Source organism: Lycium ferocissimum, unplaced genomic scaffold (assembly GCF_029784015.1).
Source record: "Lycium ferocissimum isolate CSIRO_LF1 unplaced genomic scaffold, AGI_CSIRO_Lferr_CH_V1 ctg525, whole genome shotgun sequence".
NCBI lineage: Eukaryota > Viridiplantae > Streptophyta > Magnoliopsida > Solanales > Solanaceae > Lycium > Lycium ferocissimum.
This window is the reverse complement of record NW_026725923.1, coordinates 192,827-208,710: the sequence shown is the minus strand read 5'-3', so window position 1 is coordinate 208,710 and position 15,884 is coordinate 192,827. Positions and strand designations below refer to the sequence as shown.

Below are 15,884 nucleotides of genomic sequence, written 5' to 3'. Positions count from 1 at the left end.
TACCAGTCCAAAACCATGTCTGGTTCATTTTATTCCTTTTCTCATTTCATTATTGCTGATCTCAATGGATTGGTTAGCGAAAATATTTATTTTCTCCGCATGCAGGTGAAATCTTTGCTTAAGAATGCCAAAGGTGGCGGTCCCTTGAATGTATCTACCACATCTTCTGGCACAAATGTCGCTGCAACTAATTCTTTGCCGTCCATGTTTCCTGCTGGAAGCACACCTCCACTTTCTCCAAGAAGTTCATCTGGTTCACCTCGAATCTCAAAGCACAGGGCTGGACCCTCTTCATTGGGGTCTCCTCTGAAATTAGTGAATGAGCCAACAAAAGAACTCATACCGCAGGTATGGAATACGGAATTGCAAGTGGTGCTTTTATTTGCAAACTGTTGAGATTGTAGTCGTGATGTTTTCTCGAAAATTCTTATGATGGCAGTTTTACTTTCAAAATGGCCGCCCCCCTCCAAATGAATTGAAGGAGCGCTGCTTGTTTAGGATAAACCAGTTTTTTTATGGTCACACGGATGGACTACAAATGAATGGTAAGTTGTACTTTACGAATTTATTTCTATGAAGGCTTTTGAGATTATTATGGATTTGTAAGCATCCTTTGGGACTTCTTGTTCTAGATTAAGGCCCCGTTTGGACATGGTTTGAAACCATGTTTGGACATGCAATTTGAATATTTTAAGTTGTATTTTCTCTTATAGACATAAAAACCCCACAAATTGTGAAAACTATTAAAACATTCTCAATTCTTATACAATCTTACCAAATGAGCAAATCATAGTTTATAACAAAATTAGTACACTACTAGAAGGCCTTTCTAAAAAATGCATTATCAATTAATCAATCTTTAGTTCAATAAAAATGAAAATTTAACATGAATAGTAATGTAACTACTCTTTAATATAATCCTCCCACATAAATTAAAGGTTTAGACACATAAATTAAAGGTTGGTAGACATAAATAAAGGTTGGTGGAAGCTAATGAGATTGGTAAATGATTGATGGGGGTAATTGGTAAAAATATCTATCAACTTATGGGTCTTTTTTTACAAAATATAAATTTATGGGTTAAATTTTATATTTAAAGAAGTTGAAACCATGGTTTCAAACCATGAGTGAAAACGCATGTCCAAACGCTGGTTTGAAACCATGGTTTGAAAACGCATGGCCAAACGCCTCTAAATCTACTTTAACCTTTTTCTTTAGTTAAAAAAGTGGGGTGGGGGTTGATATGTGATGGGATTTTATTCACGAAATAGCACCAACAAGTTGCTAGTTCAATACAAAAATGCTAAAGATGACATCTCCCTTTTAACTGAAGTTCATCATAGTACATAGTGCTTTGAGTTTCAATTATATAGTGCTCCAATTCACCCGCAAGGGTTTGCGGGTGGCTCAGTTGGTTGAGCATGAGGCTTTCATAATGGAGGTCTCAGGTTCGAAACCCCCTGCCTACGACAACATTGGATTTGCCTTTTGCATCGAGCTCGTCGCACGGGGCTTGCCTAGTGCGGGTTATCGCTCCTGTGTGGTTTGCGAGCTATTGCACAGGAGCTGGGTTTACCCCGTGCGCACCTGAAGGGTAGCGGCTGTGGGTTCCCATGTCATTAAAAAAAAAAATATAGTGCTCCAATTCTTCATTCAGAGCTGTGAATCCTTTCTTTCCATATCACCCAGAAGATGCAAGTTTTTATTCAAAAAGTCTCTTAACATGTCTTTGTAGTATCCTTCCTTTCGAGCTTGTGAGGGTATCTTTCAATGTTCTAGGCACTACCCACCGAACTCCAAACAGATTTAGAAATATGTCTCGAATACGCCTGATCTCAGTGCCTTACAGAGAATTTTGATCCTCACCCTCCATCTCATATATGTAACATCTATTTTCCGTTAATCTGAGGCATGTTGACTGCATTGCTATCCAGCCAAAGCAGTGGAATTGTAAAAATTTTCCCCAGGGAAACTTAGAGATGTCTCCTACGTTATCCATAATATGTGGCACTTTCGAAATCATGAGATACCATTGATACAAAGTCAATTCCAGTTGACTTATTGGAGGATCCCATTGGTGTGCGTCTGTAGGAATTGGATCCATCAATTCGCCAACTATGAGTTGCGCGTCCATACCCGATAGTCCCCAATCTGGGAATGTCCAGTGCCAAAGCGTGCCACCTTTAGAGGTGCATTGCTCTTCTTAGCCCATTTTTGTTTTAATGCTGTCAGGTTTGACTATTTAGCATGACTTCACAGTAAAACTGCCCCTATTCTCTACTTCCCGTACAGTGATTGTGTTCAATGTTTGCCCCTCCAATTTTTCCAAGTTGCGCCAATCTGTCTACTCTCTAGTCCTGGCAGTCTTTTGTCCTAGCTATTATATCTATTATATACTGAGCTGTGACGGCTTCAGCTGGTGAAAGTCAAGAGAATCACAAAGAATATCATCTACTTTAGATAGCAATTATTATGTTAGTCAAGAGAACTATAAAGAATTTGCTGATTACCTGTCAAAAAAAAAGTGAAATGTGTTCTGCAGATGTTTTTTACAATTACACATAATTGAGACCCCTGAGAATTAGGGAACCTTATTCATGTAGAGCTAAACTCCAATTAAGGAGCCCTCTTGTATGTTGTTAACAAAACCAATTCGAAAAGCGTTCTCTTTCTCTCGTTATCTGTTTTCACCAGCAAAATGACTACTCGTTTTCACATTTTTTTATACACCTTTTGCAGCCCAAAATATTCTGTTTATTAGTTTCCAATTAATGCCACTTTAACTTTTCATGTCCTTTGTGTAGATTGTTCTTTATTAGCTTTTTTGATTTCATCGGAACCTTCACCTTTGAGTGGCATCTCATTCAAGTTAGTGCCCTGGAAGAATATTATTTTAAAGACTGTTATGTGGAAGCACTACATTGGAATAATTGCTGCAGTTCTATTGGAATTTTTGGAACTACGTACAGCTTAAGCACAAATTGTTTAATGTTGAAATTCTCAATATTGTTTAAAATTTGCAAGTGTTGGAGTTATGTTGTTGGAATGAAGTCCAAATGTAAGACTGTTTAGATCATATATACCTGATTAAAGAGCCATTTGTTTTTTAGTCGTGCATTTGATATAACTTAACACTAATTAATTTTACATTGGGTTGTCAGAATTTAAACCAATTACGAAGGAAATATGCAAGCTGCCCTCGTTCTTCTCCGCAGTCCTTTTTAAGAAGATTGATGTTGACAGCACTGGCGTCATAACCAGGTACATGTTTCTGTCTTTCTGAGTATCAAGATGATTCATTTACTTTCTGGATACTTCCTGAGGAGGTCTAAGTGCACCTTGTGATGAAAAGTTCATAACCTTTGGAACCTGAAAAGATGATGTTGGGGGTGGGACATCCTTTCCTTCTGTAACATCCTTCTCTATGATTTTTTTGACGGGCACATTCATGTTTTTATGATAACTCTAGGTATACAATGTATTTGATAGATAATTCGCTTTTTATTGTTAAATATGTCCATTTTATATTCTATCTTGTTTACTCCGCATAGTTCTCGTTGATTACTGTTGAACGGAATTGCATCTTTCATGAATGTGTGATTTGTCTTTAAATCCTATAAAACGTGCACTTCTTTTCAGAGATATTTTTTTGATCTTCACAGTGTATTTGACTGAAAGGCATACACTGTTCTCGGCAGAGTTCGCGCTAGCTTTTAGACTGTAGTATATATGACGTTGGAATCTATATTCATGGGAGGGTCTGTCATTGCCCATAGGAGATGAGGAGAAATGAGGATCTTTACCATTCTTTCTTCTTTCAATAATCCCAGTTAGCTAGTTTTTTTTTTTTTTTTTTTTTGTAACTAATCGGAATCATATCACCGCTTTGCACTCTAACAGTTGAACGGCCGCCATCTAGCAATTCCCGTGCTTAGATTAGATATAGATTTATTACTTGTACCTCATTCAGCCTCGCAACCCTTTGGGATATCTTCTTTTCTTTCCGGTGTCTATAATCTCTTTCCTGTTTATGTATCACCTTTGAGGTGGCATTCAGGCAATTCAGATTGGATACAAAAACTTCGGTTCGGATTTTCAGTTTTAGATCTAAGAAATTACAATACAAATCCAATCCAAGTAAGTTCGGAATGGATCGATGCACCGAAGATGAATGGGGCTAAGCGATCTGCAGAAGCTCTGGTGGAAAAATACATCAGTATGAGAGCATTCCGCCTTAGAGAAAAGCCTCCGTGCGAGCGATGGTGGACGAAGCAGAAGCGAGAATGTCGGCTTGAGATACGTTAACAATGGTGAGAATCCAATGCCTCGAAACCTAAGGGTTTCTTCACAAGGTCAGTCCATGGAGGGTGGGTTAGGGCTAAGATCAGGTCGAAAGGCATAATCGATGGACAACAGGTGGATATTCCTGTACTACCCCCTGTTGGTCCTGAGGGATCGAGGAGGCTAGGTTAGCCGAAAATGGTTTTTGAAATTTCGGTTTTGCATAAATTGGTTTGGTTATTTTAAGTTTTCGGTTTTGAGACTATTAGTTAAGCTTCTTCTTGTCCCACAAAATAGAACATCCAAATAAAGTATTCATGTCAAGTTGCCTTAATAATTCCTCATTCCCGCTAAAGTCATCCAGATAAAGTATTCATGCAAGCAATGATTCCATTATCAAGGAAATTCCTAGCAACAGAAGTTAAGCCTTGAGAATTAACCATCCAAACATAGTGAAACCATGTCCGAATAGAAAATATTTTGGCAACCAAGAAAAATGTACAGAGCAGTCATCTTGAAAATTAAAGTCCAAATATAGTAAACCATGTCCAAATAGATCAGACTACTAATAGTTCATATTCAAGTTAACCACGACTCAATTCTTATAGACTCCGAGTGTTTTAAACAACAATTGATATGCTTCCTTAGGGACTAGTGCCACAACTCCTCAAATGGCAACGGAAAACACGATCACATGGAGTGCATCTCAGTTTGCACCATCCATTTGCCTAATAAGGTAGATTGATTGGTGGATAAAAAAAAATAAGGTAGATTGATTGATTTAGTAGGGTATTGCTTTCCATTTCAAAAGTGTAGGGTATTGAATTAGTATTGGATATATGAGCTTATGTCTAATAGGTGGGGTTACAACGGAGGCAAAAACTAGGTGATTTCTACCGATTATCCGAGCTATGGTGGACTGATTTACGCAGTACTTGTGCTGATTTGAAGGTAGCAGGTAACCCGTAGAATTAGTCGAGGTGCGCGCAAGCTGGCCAGGACATCACCTCTATTAGAAAAATGGTAGCGCTAAATATAAGTTAATAAAAATTTTGGAGTTTCGGATATCAGGAAAATCCGAAGTCCCAAATTCGAAATCCAATCCAAAATCCGAAAATCCAAACAAAAATCCCAAGAGTTCGGATTTTGATTTTTCCCAAACTATAACAACCCTAATCACCTTCGTGGTGTGTTATGTTCGAAATGAACATTTAAGAGGCAAAAAAGAAAAGCCATGAAATGAAACCAAATGTAGGGGAGTAAAGTGCAATGTGCCTTAGGCATTTGTTAATTGATGTGAAATATTTTTGAAGTGCTTGAGGAGTGTGTTGAAATGCATGTTGCTTCACGTGGCTGCAGGGATGCCTTTGTTGATTATTGGATCAACGGCAACATGTTGACCAAAGATATAGCAACTCAAATGTACACAATCTTGAAGCAGCCAGACCTCAGATACCTCGTGCAGGTGCTTTCTCTAGTTCCTGCTGATGTTTATGTTGCTTTCTGATTTATTCACGTTGTAGCTCCAGAGTCATAATTCAGAAGATCGAATGATTTTGGTTTTAATTATTGACTACGCACACAATCTTTTAAGGTGCACTAAGGTTTTGTGAATTACTAGATTATCCTCTTCTTTCTGATGAATTCTATCAACTGAATTGCAGGATGACTTCAAACCCATTCTTCGGGAACTTTTGGCAACGCATCCAGGGTTGGAGTTCTTACAGAGCACACCTGAATTTCAAGAGCGTTATGGTACCTTCTCAGTCTCACATGCTGCATTGATTCAATATGTTTCACTTCACTCATAATCTGCACGTATAGTTTTTGACCTTCAAAATGTTGATGTCTTCCAAATCCTTATAACTACTCTTAGAAGTTCTCAGTAAAGATTCTGATCAAATTATTTCTTGAGAGGACTATTATGTTAACACAATAGTACTGGGCCGGTGCTTAAATAATTTTTGAGGTTGACTTTTTGGGATTGGCGACTGGATCAGTGAAACTTGAATTGACTGTTTGTGTACTCATGCTTCCAGGATGAAAAGAAGGTGATGAAATATATAATGGTTCCCCTTTTCTTGTTAATAAAATTTTATGAAGGTGGTGTATGGTCCCATCTTACATGCCTCTTGACCATTTCACTGGTAACAACTACCTCTCACCCACATAAGTTCCAGGTAATTTTGTCTACCAAGGGTTGAGTAAATGGGAAGAAATCAGCTAGTATCTTTTTCTCAACTGAGATTTGTACCCTGGTCCTCTATCCATAAAATATTGGAGAACGGGGGGTGTGTCTTGACTACCAGTCTCCAGCAATGATAAACTGCTTTTGAGATTCATTTGTAGTTCTCTTGTTTACTATACGTTTCTTGTGCGTTCAGTATTGCTTCTGTTGTCTCTATCTTTTATGTCATCTGTTGCTTACATCATAAATGAGTTTTTGAGATGGGTAGCAATTACAACACCCTTGACTTGCTAGTACTGGAAAAGCTGTTTCTTGCCAAAGACTTTCAGAAGCTCTTTACGAGAATTCCTTTCTACATAAGTACCGTATAATTTCCTCAGTTAATGTTATTGTTGAAGTCCTTGGGATTTTCGTTACTTGCTCCTATTAAAGGAATCATCTTCCAATTAAATTTAGCTAACCTTTTCTGTCTTTTTTTTGTTTTTTTTTAAAGGATAAGTCTGCCTTCACGTTTCTCTCTGGCAGCGGCCTGTTTTCTTAACAGTTAATTTTGATGCATTTTCCAGCTGAAACTGTAATATACAGAATATTTTATTACGTGAATCGGGCGGGTAATGGCCGTCTTACCCTCAGGGAGCTGAGACGTTCTGACCTTATTGCTGCAATGCAACATGCAGATGAAGAAGATGACATTAACAAGGTCCTAAGGTATATATCCTTGCTACAGGATTTGTTTAATATGTACATGAAGTAAATGCAAAATTTATTTGTGGGAAGTTGTAAGGAATCCAGTTCTTTTACATCATTTGATATTATCTATTCTATATGCTTTCACCATGTAATTATTCAAATGTCTTTTCCACTTGGTTAAACTACAAGCATGTTTATGAGACTTATTGTAGGAAATCATACTTCATAGGACATGTCAAAACAAGATATACGGAAAAAGGCATTATATGACACTAAAATTGCAAAAGTTTTTTTGCCACTCGGTCTTGGTCTAGTGGTAGAGCATAATTCGTAATGTGTGGGTTGTAAGCGCACTTCACGGGTTCTAATCGGGCCATAGACAAAAGTCCGGCATTTAAGTGTGGAATGTAGATGCGCGGGCTCATTATCCACCGACCATCATGTTTTGAACTGTGAGCCGTTGGCACTTGGAAATTTCTCGGTTATGGAAAAAAAGAAGCAAAATGCTATGTTGAAAATGAGCACTAGAAAACTACATCAACTATGTTTTTGCACATTTCTTTAAAATATTGGATTTTGTGGCAGCTGAGGCAGATATTTATTAAATATAGTCATGTATCTTCTAGAGTTTGACATACTTAAATCTAGTTTGGCATTCTTCTCTATGTAAGTTATTGAGCACTTTATTTTTGCTACAGGTACTTCTCCTATGAACACTTTTACGTGATATATTGCAAGTTTTGGGAGCTTGACACCGATCATGATTTTCTCATTGATAAAGAGAACCTCATTCGATATGGCAATCACGCCCTTACATACAGGATTGTTGATAGAATATTTTCTCAGGTCTGAGTGTTACATGTACTGTTTGTTGTTTGCAGTTTTATCTTGCCTGTTTTGAGTTAATAATTATTCTATTCTTAAGAATGCTTGCTCATCACTTCATAAGGAGTTTTATGATTTAATTTGCTATCAGGTTCCAAGGAAGTTCACCAGTAAAGTTGAAGGGAAGATGGGTTACGAAGATTTTGTTTACTTTATATTGTCAGAGGAGGATAAATCATCAGAGCCTAGTCTTGAATACTGGTCAGTTTCAGAATTGACATTCAACTTTCTTGCAATCTTTGCAAATCTATGCACTTTTAGTGAGTTTTGGTTTCTGTTGAGTGGAGATTATGTTACTAAAGAAATTTCCTTATGATAAAAGCAATTTGTTTTAACTACCCTTCCCTGTAAATATTAGTGACTGAAGTTGATTGTGGATTCCCTTCTGTATTGTGATCTCTAATTCGTTGAATATGAAAGAGAAGAGAAAGAGATATTGGTGGAATGCTTCTTAAAAAGATATTTCTCTGGAATATACAGTTGGCTGTCATTTGGTTTTTTGGAAATACCTGAAGGTGTTAGGTAATGGATGAATTAAATATTAGTTCCTAACCATAGTATGTTTGAGTAACTTAGATATCTTAGGGATTCATAAGAGCTTCCTTGCAAAATTGCCTACTAATAGGGTGCAAGATTGAATTATGATTGAAGCACATTTATGCAACCTGTATTATGTTATAGCTTGAAGTTGCAGATGACGATCCAATCAATCATTAATACTCCATCCATCTCACTTTATGTGGCATTCTTTCCTTTCTCGTGTCTAAAAAAGAATGCCATACTTCCTTATTTAGAAACAATTTAACTTTGAACTTCCCATTTTACCCTTAATGAGATGCTTAGTCAAACACCACTACATAAATTGGGACGGGAGTATCCACTCCACCGCCCCCCCACCCCCACCCAAAAAAAAAAAAAACTCATAGGAAGAGAGGATTTTCATAGAAAATACTAGCGGGGATTTAATTGAGACATGGAACAAAGTTGTTCATCAAAATATTTGCTGTATACGGAATTTATAATGTATAAAAAGTAGTTAATTTCCTTATAATGGAATGTTTGCTACTTTACGGTTCATTAATGTGTATCATATCAAATAAAGTAACTACTTTCTATTTCTTTCCCTTCTCAAGAAAAAGCTACTCCTTTCCCCTTTTTTTGGTTTTTTTTTTTTTTTTTTTTTTTGAAACTGGTAAATTTAGCTGCTCCTTCCCATTTTATGTGACGGTTGTTTGGTTGGGAACGGAGTTAAGAAATTAGTGAAGACTTTTGACATGTAAGCCAAGTATTTGTAAAGTCCAAACTTGTTCTTTTAAATGAGTGGGGGTGAGGATCCCAACAAGTAATGTCATTAAGGGTAAATTGAAAGTTTGAAGTTAACTTGATTTCGAACATAGAAAGGTGCCATTTTTTGGTACACGCTAAGAGAGAGTAGTTAATTTCTTTGATTGTATGTACATTAATGATCCTGAAAGTAGTACTGAAAACATTTAAAGCATAAGATTTGATTACCAAGTTGGACTTCTATATGTGGTTTACACTAAAAACATCGGTGCACGATCTCTTGTTTGTTCACTGTTGAGTGTTGGTGCATGACTTGTTTGACAGCTCTGTAGCCAAATTGTTGGTTCTGTGCTGCTGAATCTCGGTGTATTTCCTTGTATACTTATTGCAACCATCAGGCAAAAGCTGCTTCATTTCAGACAAGATGTGTGTTAGGCTGAGTAGAGTTGTTACGGATTGGTCAATTCGCTTCAGAAAAGTAGTTTTTGGGGAGTGTATTGTTATGTAACGTATGCGCACATACACAGTTGGCACTTGGCACTGCTTCTGTTTTCGTTCTCATTTTCTTTCTGGATCAGGTTCAAATGCATAGATATGGATGGAAATGGGGTTATAACTAGGAATGAGATGCAATTCTTTTATGAGGAGCAGTTGCATAGAATGGAATGCATGGCCCAAGAGCCAGTGCTTTTTGAGGATATTTTGTGTCAAATAGTTGACATGATTAGTCCAGAGGTAATTTTGGAACTTTTCACATTCCTATCATTTGTTATGTTGTATCCTTTTCATATTGTAATTATTGTTCCATAATCATCTTACCTTGAAAAACATTTGCAATGATCAACCATTTTTCATGCCCAAGTTAAATACTGTGAGTAAGGTTTCTCTGTAGTTTTCCCTTTGGTGTGGTGAGAGGTTCTTTAATTGTAATTTAGATGTATGTTGTCATTAATGTTTGTTAGGATTAAGGTTGTCTTGTTGATACACTCACTATTTTTCTGGATATTTGCTATATATTACTTTGTGTGGAGAATTTGTATGTGTATGTTAATACTAAATGTAGAGATCTAAAAGACAAATTATTAAGTATTGAATTGAAATGAGGTCCAAATGGAGCAGAAAGAGTTTTGAGGATTCATATAGCCAAGTCGACTATTCTGAAATTAGGGTGTAGTAGTTGTTGCTATTTGTTATTGACATGTATGTGCGCTTTATGTGAAAAAAAACATGTAATAGTTTGTATCATCTGTTCAGCTTATCAAAAAAAACATGTAGTTATTATCTGTTCTTTTTTCCAAGATTGATAACAGATATAATTAAAGTTTCTTTGTTGCAGAATGAAAGCTATTTTACATTACGTGATTTGAAGGGAAGCAAGCTCTCCGGTAGTGTTTTTAACATACTTTTTAACCTCAATAAGTTCATGGCCTTTGAAACCCGTGATCCCTTCCTAATTCGCCAGGTAATTGAAAGGCTAATATATGGTTGACAATGTAGTTCTTGTGTTGCTTGGCTGTTGTTACCAATGGTTGACATGGGTTTCTTCTTGTTGCCAGGAGCGTGAGAACCCAAATCTGACTGAATGGGATCGCTTCGCGCACAGGGAATATATTAGGCTCTCAATGGAGGAAGATGCAGAGGATGCCTCTAATGGAAGTGCAGATGTCTGGGATGAATCACTTGAGGCTCCCTTCTGAGTTCTAGTCTGTGAGATAGAATGGTATGGAGAATGTAGTTACATAGATAACTTAAGCCTGCATCTACCATTATTTCTTCTCATGCCATGTCTCTGGTGTTTGATGCTGTAAAGCATTTTATCCACTCTTGATGCATAATATTACTGCTGGAAGAAAAGTCTAATACTTGACTAGGATCAACTTCTTGGTAAAAATATCTGGATAGAGAAACTTTCTTGACAGATATGCAACCACAGCTGTAAGATGCACGTTAGTGGGGTTGCATGTAGTGTTAAGGCCTGTTATCCAAGGTTGTTCTTACTTGGGACATTAAAATAGTTGTTTGTTGCTAAATTACTTGAACTTAGGAGAATAGACATTCCCCTGGCCGAGCATCAATGTCAAATGCTACTAAAATTTATGAAAAGAATTTGATCATCACCCAAGTTAATGTGAATTCACTTCTAAAAGTTTTTAGGTGGCAAAGTCATGGAAAATATCCACAGTTTCTTGATCTTTCAGTCAACACAAACTCACAAAGTACATATCTTGTTCATGTCACATTCAGGATTAACAAGTGAGCAGCTAGTTTTTTGTGGCAGTAGAAATTTTTACTTTGGCATAGATATATTACCATTTTCTTACTTGATACGTGAGTTGTAGTTGGAAATGGCCAATGTGGATATATTGCTTCTCCATTTGTCAAGCAGCCTGAACTCATGCTGTTCTTAATAGCTCCGTTCTTTCTCCAGCCAGGTGTGCCTATAGCAAATCATGTTTCAAGCTGGCTATTGAGTCACTATGAGAATTTGCACGGGAACAGTCAAGTGGGACAAGCTTATCCATATGTTTCACCAAGATATTTTTATGAGATAGCTAGGGAGGAATGTTTGTTTGGTCTGCACAGAGCATGCTCTCATGAAGTATAAGAACATGCTAGCGTGGAAGCTTCTGACTTGAAAATATCAAGGGCTTTGCAAGTGCGCCGATTGGTGATAGATGATTAATGAAAAACTAGATTCTGGTAGTTCAGAACTTCTCCGCGCTTGTTCCCTCTTTAGCTGTACGAAGTCCATATTCTTATTTATTTGTTCTAGTGCCGATTTTTGGTGGTTGCAAATTCAGTGTTTCTTGAAGAGGTTTAGTATGGCGAGTCGCACAGTTCATGTGTTCCGCATTTTGCTCCTTTTATTATTCTTTTGTGGATTAGACTCTCTTTTAGTGGCATGTGAATCATGGTAGTTCTGTATTGACTGTGTAATGATATGGCTTGCCTTTCTAGTCCGATGTTAATATCGAGGATGGATAATTTTAGTTGGCTGATGGTACTTGAACAGTTCCAGGCCATTAACTTGTACCTTAAGGTGACCAGGACAAAATAATAAATCATATTCATGTATTGTATTGCTGTAGTAAAACCAGCTTCTTCGTGAGGTTGAAGTACAAGCTCATCAAGTTTTGAAGTATATGGGTGTCGAATGGGCAGATTGGGTTAAATTTGTGGATGGATTAGAGAATGAGATGAATCAATCAGTAGGTTGGCTTATAACTTGTCTAAAATTTGCTTTAGTTAAGGTGTACGGGTCAATTTGGGCTAAATAACGGAGTACAAGCTGTTTTGTTCAACTCAGAATTATATGCATTTATTTATTTGTATTTTTTTTTTTTTACTAATGATTGCTTAGTTACAAGTCGAACTAACAAAAGCTTTCTCTTCAATTTATTATGACTATCTAACCTAGAGAATTCAGAAAATGGAGTTTATTCCTTGTTTTGTAATTGGTCGATTTGACCATACAGTAAGTTTTAAAGTAACAAACAGGACAATTACCATAGTTAAAGTTACAATATAATCCAACACAATAAGAACACAAAATCCAAACAGGCTACAAAACATTGCGTTACTTCTAAAAATTTCCACGAGATGTAGTCAAATTTATAATTTGTCAAAACCTTCGTAGAAAAGTTTCTGCAAATTTACAATATTTATGACCAAGAGAAAACGAAAAATGAGAATTGTAAAGTTAAATAATTTTTAGTATAGATAAGTGATTCTAACAGACTATAAAAGAAAGCATGTTGGATAAATTTGGACAAAGGGAGTAATTACTTGCACATAATTGATGTTTACTCCCTCCGTTTCCAAAATAAATTTCGCTTTAGCTCATTTCACGTCATTAAGAAAAATAATAAATACAAAATATAGTTTACTAAGTTATTCTTATTTGCATGTTTTTTGAGAATTGAGTACTAGTCCCTCCGGATGAAAAAAAGAGTCCACTTAGCCATTTGCACACCCCTTAAGAAAAAACTAACTCTTAGATAAAAATAGATAGTTTGACTAAACTACTCCTAATTAAATAAGCATTGAGATTTGATCATATAACACTTAATAGGGGCAAATATGAAAAAATAAGGTTAAGTTTTCTTGATTTGATAAGTAGACACTTTTTTTGATCTAAAAATAAAGGGCTAAGTAGACACTTTTTTTGATCCGGAGGGAGTATTAAAAAAAAGTATTACGTAGTGCTTTAATATAAATGTATAGTTGAAAATAATTAATATTTTTTGTCTTGAGCCACACTTATTTTATTGTAACTAATTTAATTGAAGTTTACTTTTTAACTTTTATGCGAAAATAGAAAAATCAAGCTCAGTTGATTGATGAGTCTGGAACCAAAATGCCCCCAAAAAAATCATTTGAACCAAAATACCCCAACAAAAAAAAATGTTACAAAAGTACCTTTAGCGCAAAGAAATATCACGCTAAAGCACTTAACCGTAACGACTCAAGTGCTTTAGCGCAAAGAAAATTCATCGCGCTATAGCACTTATATTTCTCTCACCTATAGCGCAGTAAAATACTGCGCTATATCACTTATTTCTCTCACCTATAGCGCAGTAAAATACTGCGCTATAGCTTTCCACATAAAACCCATCGGGTTCCACCACTGGTCCCTCCAGTGGTTAAAAAAAAAATTGAAAACGCCATTAAAGGCAAAACCGAGGTGGTCCCCACATCCAAAAACGTCATTTTCTATTAAATTTCGTCCGGAAAGTTTAGATTCTCGGTATATTCAAGTCGAGGAGCAAGATTCTAAGTTCGAATTTTGGGAAAAAGCGGCATACAACTCGATTAAAATAACTCTACAAAAAATCTTCGATTAAGGTTTTCTACTATGAACTTTTGTTATTATTTTGTTATATACATTATATTCTAAGCATGCTTATTAACATTTAAAAAAATAAGTTGGGTAGCCCAACTTATTTTTTTTTTTTTTGGCTTATAAGTCCAAAAAAAAAGATATGCTAAGTCAATTATTTTTTTTTATTTTAAGCACAAAATGACTTTAAAATTTCCGGATTATAAGCCAATCCAAACGGGCTCTAAGCATGCTTAACATTTAATCCTTGCTATTTTCCAAAAAAAAAAAAAAAAATTGTTCTTGTTCCGCCATTTTTTTTTTTTTTTTTTTTTGTTTAATTCATTATTTGTTAAATGTTTATGAATTCTTAATTTGTTAAATGTTTATGAATTGTTAATTTGTTATATGTTTATGAGTTGTTAATTTGTTAATTATTTATGAATTGTTAATGAATTATTATTTTGTTAATTGATTATTTGTTAAATATTGATTATGAATTTATTAGTTGTTAAATATTGTTTATGAATTGAAAGAAGTTGATTGGTAATAAATTATTATGTTGTTAACACTTTGTTTGGATGATTGTTATGTATTGTTTTGACATTTATCGTATTGTGTTGTATTGTATTGTATTGGACCAAATCAGTGATTACATAAAATAGGACCTTTCGTCGTTACATAAAAATAATATTAAAGTAACAATCAAAGCAAACATTGTATTTAAACTAACAACATAATATAATACAATAGGTAAAACCATCCAGACAAGTTGTAAATGATTATGAATTGTTAATCTATATAATTTTAAAAGCGTGAATATATATGTTAAATAAAAAAAGATTATCTTAAAAAGAATAGTTAAAGTTTTTCTTTTCGTAAATACATAAGCTAACAAAAAAAATGTAAAGTTTGTAGGAAAATATGTGGTCGATGAATATACTCTTTTAGTTTAATTTTATTGTAGTTGTGTTGGCTATTTGGTCAATTAAAAATATATCATATATTCAAAATAAAGTTCTAAATAAATATTAATGCTGAATTTCGATTCTCAAACTAATTAACTTAACAAGTCTTTGCCATCACATAATTCAAAAGTAATTAACTTAAAAGTCTTTGCCATGACATATGTGTCCTTACTATCACATATTAAATTTACTGTATATTCCATGTTAATTATTCACAAGATATAATATTACATAATTCACATATTCCCTACAAATTATTAATTAGTTAATATAATTTATCTTTCATTTCAAGAATAATGACTAATTTAGTTTGTACAGACTGGACTCTTTCATGAATCCGAATGTTCCCCCCCCGATGTTCCCCCGGGCCCGATGCTCACTGGGCCCGATGATCACCCGGGCCCGCTCGTTCACTCGGGACCCGCCGATAGATCGCATTGTCTTTGCAAGACAATCGTAGGTCGACTTATTATGGGTCGGTACTATAGGGATATCTACTAGGCTCCGTCCCCGTAGGCCGGAGAGCTTGGACTCTTTTACGCGAGCACCCCCACACCCTCGCGACTTGGGAGATATTGTTTCGGGCGGCATCTACCGTTGCGTGTCCGTTGGTCGAGTACGATGATCGGGCGCTCATCACGGCCATGGTTGAGCGGTGGAGGCCGAGACACATACCTTCCATCTTCGCACCGGTGAGGCCACGATTACACTTCGTGACGCGGAGGTCCTCTTTGGATTGTGGGTAGACGGAGAGCCACTATACACTCGG

General features: G+C 35.8%; 1 protein-coding gene across 2 annotated transcripts; it reads left to right on the top strand.

The window, feature by feature from the left end:
• LOC132044831 (serine/threonine protein phosphatase 2A regulatory subunit B''beta-like) lies at positions 1–12,403 on the top strand. Of its 2 annotated transcripts, none has more exons than XM_059435368.1 (12): positions 1–348; positions 440–545; positions 3,162–3,261; positions 5,641–5,746; positions 5,946–6,036; positions 7,036–7,177; positions 7,858–8,005; positions 8,136–8,245; positions 9,907–10,063; positions 10,665–10,790; positions 10,885–11,048; positions 11,761–12,403. In XM_059435368.1, the coding sequence occupies exons 1-11, from the start codon at positions 16–18 to the stop codon at positions 11,023–11,025; spliced, it is 1,560 nt and encodes a 519-aa protein (XP_059291351.1). In that variant the 5' UTR covers positions 1–15; the 3' UTR covers positions 11,026–11,048; positions 11,761–12,403. The 2 variants fall into 2 exon arrangements, with proteins under 2 accessions (XP_059291351.1, XP_059291349.1); XM_059435366.1 differs by having other exon boundaries at positions 11,757–12,403.
• The last annotated feature ends 3,481 nt before the right edge of the window (positions 12,404–15,884 follow it).